Source organism: Diadema antillarum, unplaced genomic scaffold, assembly GCF_040938485.1.
Source record: "Diadema antillarum isolate AM-2024a unplaced genomic scaffold, OU_Dant_1.0 seq00000508_RagTag, whole genome shotgun sequence".
NCBI classification, from domain to species: Eukaryota; Metazoa; Echinodermata; class Echinoidea; order Diadematoida; family Diadematidae; genus Diadema; species Diadema antillarum.
Window position 1 is genome coordinate 181,392 of NW_027271463.1, and position 8,346 is coordinate 189,737.

Below are 8,346 nucleotides of genomic sequence, written 5' to 3' on the forward strand. Positions count from 1 at the left end.
TCCCACAAACACTGTGGAGACTGGCAAGGGTTTGTTAAACGATGCCATTTTGCACTGAGGGCGGCCTCCTGAAATTCTACATTGAATTGCCTTCTAGTGAGGCAACAGGAAATAAACAATTTTTGACACTTTCCTGCATCTTTTGCTTCTGCTCAATGCCTCTATTCAACTTGAGATAGAATATGGTGTTTATGTTTAGATTTTACATTTCTCTCTTATATAATTCACTTGTAATAATAGATACATGTAGCTTTGTATTTTGCATAAATATGATTGTAATAAATTCATTGTATTTCACTAAGATGAAAGACTTCTTGGAAGATTGAAAAGCTAGTAAGATGAGTCAACATTTTAAGACATTTTTTTGTGCGTGTGATAACAGGCTTGCAGACAGATTGTAAGTGGTGGTTGCTTCACTTAGGTGACATTAGAAACTTTCTGCTTTACTTGATAAAAAAACAGCAATATGCAATGTTCCATTGATAAGGAAGGTATCTCACATTGCTCATATTCAGTGAAATATTCCAAATTCAATACCCACAATGCAGCGATACAAGCTCATCATCTGAAGTGAGCATGTTGAATTCATTTTGTGCAACCCAGCAAATCTAAAAGCTGAAAAATGAATGAATATACTAAAAAAAAAAAAAAAAAAAAAAAAATAAAAAAAAAAAAAAATTGCCATATGTAGGTCTAGCACTGCAGGTTCTTGGACACACTACAATGGCTTTATCACGAATTGTAAAATATGTATGTGATGTGTGGGGGGGGTAGTTTGGAGCTCATGGAAGATTTCTGGCCTGCTTTTCGTGGTAGCCGACTCTCATGGCACAAGTCTTGATTGATGCAGCAATACAAAATTCTTGACAAGCTGCAAATTCTTTTCTAAGTGAGATTGCCAGGAATTGGGTGAGAGAGAGAGAGGGTCAATAAAACAAATTGGGTTAGTCATCTGCCCATTCAAGCCTTTCATTGATCACTTTCTTCTCACCTGGTATGTAGTCTCTCTCTTCTCTCTTTCCTTTCTCCCTCGATCTCTCTCTCTCTCGTTTTCACTCAAACTCTCCATCTATCTATCTACTTTTTTCAATTTTTTTTTCTTATGTCAAATGTCCCACTCCACAGGATGAGAACATCAAGAAGTCCATGCACGTCTTTGACACAATCTTATGATCAGCGGCGCTGCCCCGCGCACGGAGGGACTGGATGCGATGACAGACAGGGGGGCTAAAAGCACGTGCAAAAAACCAAGTTTCATCCTCACACGCCCATAACGGCTGCCAACATGAGAAAAAATTTATTGGCCATCACAGCGACTGATGGAGAGTTCTCTCAACTTTCCCCATGGCAACAAGGTCTCTTCAAATTTACCGCATCACAACAACAAAAATGGGCCCACAGAATCAACAGCAACAAATTTTGCCTCTCCTATTTTTTTTTTAATGTGACGTGTAAATCTCTCGGGTCAAATAAAATGCAAAGTCAAATTGTATAAGGCATATGTGCTTTCATTCAACGGGAGACAACAATATTGAAATGCTGTTATTCTGGAGTTTTTTATTTTTACTTCATTTCTCTGTTTGTTTTGCATAATAACTTGTGAGATCACTGGCATTTCTTGGAAGAATTTGTTTGTGGGCTTGTCAAAAACAATCTAGTACACAACTATTTTTGCTGCTTCCTTCTCTTCACTATATAAAGTCAGTGCTGATGATTCTCTTGTCAAATCGGCAATGGCGGGTCTGTTTCCTGTTTACATGGGAGCTAGGGTAACAATGGGATGATGTCTGGAAGGTGTTTTAGTTGTTGAAGTTCAGGGTTAAAGGCAAGCTCACACATAGGAAACTTGATCAGAAAATGCATTGTTGTCAATTTAAAGACATAAAATCAAGGTCTGTATTGATTGATGACTTTGCATTTTAAAAATTATTTTAATGGCTTGATATCAAGATGATTTTATCAAAAACTAGTGATTACCATGTTGGCACACAGAGAAATGAAAGAGCAAATATCCTGAAACATCTTAATTTCAAATACAGAACAATGAATCAGTATTAGAGGCAGCAGTGCAAATGCGCATACTGCTAAATTGGCAACAGCAGCAACAAAGATGACATGGAAGAGGAAAATCTGACTGACGGAGTTTTGCCCATAAATTCAAGTTAGAGGGGTTGCGAGGGAGCCAGTTGGAACCTGAATCTGGATTTGTACACATTTGACCTAAAGTGACCTTTTCTTCCTTTACTCTGTGTACAGATCTGTAGCTCTTTGCAGTTTTTTCTACCGCCTTTGCTGTATACAGATACTGCTTCGCCGTGCAAGTATTTCACACGGCAGAGGTATAAAGAAGGTGTAAATTGGGAGAGGGCGGGGAGCAAGAGATATGGGATGCATGCAAGAGTTTCGCTGGTGAATGGTACAAAAACTTAGTAGATATTGGGGAGAATTGTTATAGAATGGGAGCATAGCTAGGCAGTACTTAGAAATTTGCAGTAAGTCAGTATATGGTACGCCAACAGGAGATGACTATTTGTATTTTGATAACAGGTGCTATATCATGTTACGAGGTTTTTCGAGGTTTCAGCTGCTCCGACTGTGTATATTGTATATGTAAAACCAATAACGACAGCAGATTAAGAGAGAACATTTATCGATTGCTCAAAAAATTTAGATGCAAATGTAGTCGACAATTTATTGAGAGGTATACAGTGGTTATATGCTTGTTTCCAATACTCCGTATAAAAAAGTTTAAATCATTGACAATAATCATATACAGTTATTATATACATACATACATACATACCTAAGTGTATCAAGCAATATGGTCTTATCAATGTAAGGGAGAGATATTTGTGAGTACAGCTTTCTATCTTTTGCTGGGAGTTGCTCATTTTAGAATCAAAAGGCAAACAAAATGCTAATAATTGTCATGAAATAAAAAAAAAAGAGAAAAATCTGTCCGGTATCATTATTCCTCACACATGTATTCATATGTAGGTTGTGGAGGTCTTCTTTCTCTATCTTGCGGTTATATTTTCTAAAATTCTGCATACTCTTGCAGAAAACAAAGGGGGAGAAAACTCTGACACAGAAATGCCCCGTTGGCATCCTCATCAAAAAAATCATATATCTGCAGTCTCTTCTTCTTTTGAGATATGACGTTGCAGCGATTGCATGGTTACAGCACATGCCAGGAGGGTGGCTAGGTGATGAGTTGATGCAAATATAGAATACCTGTGAGACTCTTACAGTTCAAATCTTCAGATGGTCCCACAACCTCTGCTTGCCTCAGGTAGTGCAGTGTTGACTATGGGGTGCCGGTAGTCGTCGATACTTTATTGAGCACAAGAGGCTTGCCATAGTACAATTTAGGATGGAAGGAATACAGAATTTTCAATCTTTATAACTTGTGTGTGTGTTTGGAGAGAGACAAAGAGAACTTTTTTTTTTTCCTCTTTGAAATGATCAAGATATATATCACTGTTATCATTATTTTCATCTTTTCATTTAAATTTGCATTCCAGTATTGATGTAATTTTTTTTAATGGGTTTATCAGTGTATTTTCCTGTACAGGTATTGTAACGACATCACAAAGGACGTGCACTCTAATGCTGGGGTTAGCTGTAATTTCTTTGACAGCTGGTGGCGTGTGAATCTCTCAGCTTCTAGGCATGTCTCAAACATTTGGGTTTTTTTTTTTTTTCACAAATACTTGCCACAGTTACACAAATGTTTTCTTTTTGGTTTTTGTGGTAATAAGGATTTGATTACAAAGTGCCTTTGGGGATCTCTCTGTGGCTTTATCTATAGCATATATCATATAGCCATGTTAACGAACGTGAACCGATTGATTATATGCCAGCAGAGAAGATACGGATATTTCTTAAGGAGAGGTCTACTGTGTAGAAGGCATATTGGATGTAAATTGACTTCATTTTTTTTTCTCGTGATCAGAGATTGTAAATGCAGCACCATAGGGAGGTGCTTATGTGATCAGCTTTTTATTCGATCTTCTCTGTAGAGTGTGTATTGCTGTTTATTTTTATTTTCTTCCTCCTAGAGTTGGATAGCATTTTAAGTAGTAAATGGATTATATTTTCTTGTACATACATATCTTGAAGAGTTTTTATTATGATTCTGAGCACAGCAGTTATACATGTAGAATGATTGTAGGATTAGGCTATTTTATCGACAAGATTTTAAGAATTATGATATATGAATCTATGGGATGGATAGGAATGAAGAAATTATCATATTATATTCCATGTATTCAGTTTTTGCGTTTTTTGCTGTCCCCAACTATCTGGTGATGTTATACTTCCTCCTGTGGATCCATTCACATCCAATAAAAAATGTGACTGTTTACAGTACTTCATCAAGTGTGAACAGGACATCAAGAGTTAATAATTTCTGGGATTCCTTTAGCTCATACTCTGACATCTAATGGATAAACTGAAAAGAAAGCCAATGAGGTTTGACAAAAAATGGAGGGCATTTTGAATAGATATTTGTAAAGAACAAAACAAAACATGGGGGAGTGTACATTTAAAAAGAAAACAACCTGAAAGTGTAGGCAAATAATTTTAAAGATGGATCAGCAGTGTCATGTGCCCTTGTTTAGTCACCAAATTTTATCGTTATCAATATCATTATGCAATATGTTTTTAATCATGGAAAAGAAGTTAACTTTTGTAATGTATCTGCTGTGACATATCACCCAACACATGGATTCTTATCAGGCCGACATTACCTCCAATTTTATTTCATATTTGATGTGGATTTCTTTCTCCTTTTTCCAGCTTGTTAATTATTCTGTGGACCTTTTTTTACTTCCGGAATATATTACCCCTTGTAGTGGCAGATTTGGAAATTAATTCCTACCTTAAATCCTATAAATGAAGCTTACTTAAAACATTTAGCCGTTCTTGTTGAATTATATCTACACCATGCTATAACAGTATCATCTGCCTTATACACAAATAGTGTCTTTCTTAAGGAAAGGGTGATAAAGTTTATCAAATCAATCATAGCTGTGACATGTTTTGTTTTGTCCATTGTTTGCAAATAAGTGGCTCCCCATTTTCCTGTATACCCACAGGTTGAAGGCAAGTATTCTGCTAAGTGCTTATAGAGAACCGCCCCCACCCCCCCCCCCCCCCCCCCCATTTAACATAGGGTATGCATATACTCATTTCCTCCCATTGAAAGCACCCCCTATCCCTGGACTGCCAAATGTCTGAACCCCTCTTTTGTGGGCTTTTTGCAGACTTTTCCTGTTTGGGAGACCCCCCTAAATCCAGAACACTGCTTAATGCACCCCCTATCTCAGGTGAGCCCTCATTCCAACCCCCATCTAAAGACAGACACCCCCCCCCCCCCCCCCCCCCACACACACACACACTCACCTCATCTCAGGTAAAACTACAATTGTATGAGGTACATGACAAAGTGTATAAGAGAGATCTAACAGCTTTGCTTACTGTTATGTTACATCCAACTATCGAGTTGAGGGGAAACTTGGGGCAATGTTTCTACCCTTCAATAAAAAAAAAAAAAAATCCTGAATGAGGAATGAGCTTTCAAAACTAGCAGGCATTTGGGGAAATTGATCCTGGGATTTGCCAGATTTTCAAGATATTTCCAAACCCTTGTTTTTGAATTTCTTAGGAGCTCAAAGAGAAAGAGAGAAAAAACACCCATTTTTAAAAGAAATTTCCTGGATAAAAGTTAAATTGTCAGGCCAGATTTTGTCAAGCGTCACAAGAACCCCTTTACGGGAGATTTAGGGAAACATGTATGCAGTCCCTCCTCCCCTGCAGTTGTTGGGGGGGGGGGGGGGTTAGAAAGACAGAAAAGTAAATGCAGAAAGTATGTTTCTCTATCTCTGTGTTTCAGAAAGGAAATGACATCACAGTTTTTCATCGAATACCTTCAAAGTGTAGCAAAACTCTTATTTTATTAGCCTTGCTTCAAGAAACAGGTAGAAAAATGTGATGACATGTTTGTTTGTTGAATATCACACATAAATTTACCTCATCAATATAATGCCCAAAATGTTGCCCCATTGGTATATGATTTTTGTTTTTTCCAGCATGTAGCAGCAAACTTTTCCTTTGAGTCTTTACAGTGTTTCATCAACATTGAATGCTATACTGGTTTTCCCCATATCTTAGTAAAATAAATAAATATATAAATGATAATTGAATGTCGTATGGGAGATTGCGAATGTTTTTGTTTGTTTCTTAATTAAACCTTTTAATGGCTTTTGCAGTATTCAACAATGTCACTTCACTTATATATAAATGTTAAATCAAAGTTGTTGGGGTTTTTTTTCGATGCAGAGGTTGTATTCGGGGTTTACATTTGTCGAAACAAAATTGCTTCATTTTGTATAAAAGAATAGGTGTCATGTTATGGCTGGTAAATATAACTTTCGGCAGTGGTTCGATGATATGTAATGTTAGGAAATATTTTAGCATTATTGGCAAGTATGTGTTACCCTCCATTTAAAACATAAACGAAAACATATAGCGCACACTTATGCAAAGGTGTCATATTTGTATGTGACATTACCATGTAATATTTCCCTGCTAAAATGGCGTACAGTCATCCCCATATATTACGTGTAGTTCTGGACATACTTTGCTTGGATCGCAGAGTTTTTCTACTTTGTCTGTTTTTTCAAGTATATCTCACAATGTATCCACAAAGGAGCTTGGTGACACTTTCTTGTTGATTTTGTTTCTTTCATTTTCCTTAAATGTCCAGTATTTTTAGAGCTATATCATGATGCTATTAAAATTCATATTTTAAAACAATATGTGGTGATTTTGCGTATAATGTATTGGAATCTGACAGGATAATATTTTGTGTGTTGTTCCACTTTTGCGGTCATGTTAGCACTTGAATTCCATGTTATTTGAAGGTCAATTATCACTGCCTCATTACTTGGATTTAAGTTGGCTGGTGGACTATAGAAGACAGAGAGGAAGTTCATAAGAGATATGTTCAGACCTTGATCCTTAACTTCAAGGATAAGCTCGTAGTTAAGTAGGGGCATCAAGTGTCACATTGTCTCTTTTGTCATAAAATGACAATTTGGTCGACGAAATAACAATTTCATCACAGAATTGTCATTTGGTGGATTTCACTACGAAAGAGACCATGCAACACTTGGCACCCCATACTTAACTACGAGCTTATCCTTGAAGTTAGCTTATCCTCAAAGTTAAGGATCACTGTGTGAGCGTAACTAATGCCTTTGCTTGGAGAAAAGAATGGAAACTGAAAAAGAAGGGTCATTGTTCTATCATTTGTGTTTGTGAATCATTTGGAGGGCTACCCTTTTCAGGGGTTTGTGTATAATGCATGTGGATTTTAATCACCCGTTTGCTGTAAATACTTCTTACTGTCTCATTCACACATATTTATGTGGCAAAAGAATGTTGCGCCATCCACCATTTTGTGGTGCTCCATTGTGAATGAGGGTATGAGGGGGAAATGGAAAAAAAAAATGCATACAAATTTGTACCAGACATTACAAGACGTAATTTCACAATAAAAACAGACTGGAAACATGCTTTTCTTGACTCTTTTTGTGTGGTTCTATTTGGTCAAGTTGTTTGAGATCTCTATGAATTTGTTTAGCGCAAGGTCTCCGTCAAACAAGATATATTCACGGCATGAAATTTTAACGAATTGGAGCTGACGGCCTTTTTGGTGGCATGAAATTTTCACGAATTGCCACTGGCATTCAGTGCAAATAGTGTGGACAAGAACTTTCACGTGCATTGTGATTTTGCAAATCTTGGCTTTCATGAAATTCCCTATATTAAAATGCACCTGAACATTCCTCATTTTACAGTAATGATTCAGCTGTCCCCCAAGGCAGTACATTATGGGGATTCTTGAACAGAATTTGGAGTGACAAAAAAATCTTTTTTTGGTAACATTGATTGTGCTGTAAAGACGAGTTCACAGTCTGCATTATCAATTATATACATTTTCTTAATCTATTGTAATTTGATATTTGATGTTGAATTCCGCCAGATATCATATCACTTTGACATGCAGTGTACCAGAAGGGAAGTTAATGGACAGTACTGATCTTTCAAGCATGATCTCGGAATGCAAGGACACTGATTTTCTAATACTCTACATGCAAATTCATTCATACATTTTCAACAGTGCTGCAAGCGTGTCACCCCTCCCCCAACCCCTTCAAATGCATAATCTTATACTTCCGTCTTTGGACACACTGAATAAATTAATATTGTGTGCCCTCATCTGCATACATATACAAACACACACACACACACACACAACACAAGCAAAAACATCAAAGC

General features: G+C 36.9%; 1 protein-coding gene across 1 annotated transcript in view; it reads left to right on the forward strand.

Annotated features, from left to right (window-relative positions):
• Positions 1-4,854, forward strand: part of LOC139734081 (Kv channel-interacting protein 4-like) — a 78,249-nt gene extending 73,395 nt beyond the window's left edge. The window contains exon 8 of the mRNA XM_071644895.1: positions 1,126-4,854. Within this exon, the coding sequence (XP_071500996.1) occupies positions 1,126-1,173 (48 nt within the window). The 3' untranslated portion in view covers positions 1,174-4,854. The remainder of the gene's footprint in view (positions 1-1,125) is intronic.
• Positions 4,855-8,346: the final 3,492 nt, after the last annotated feature.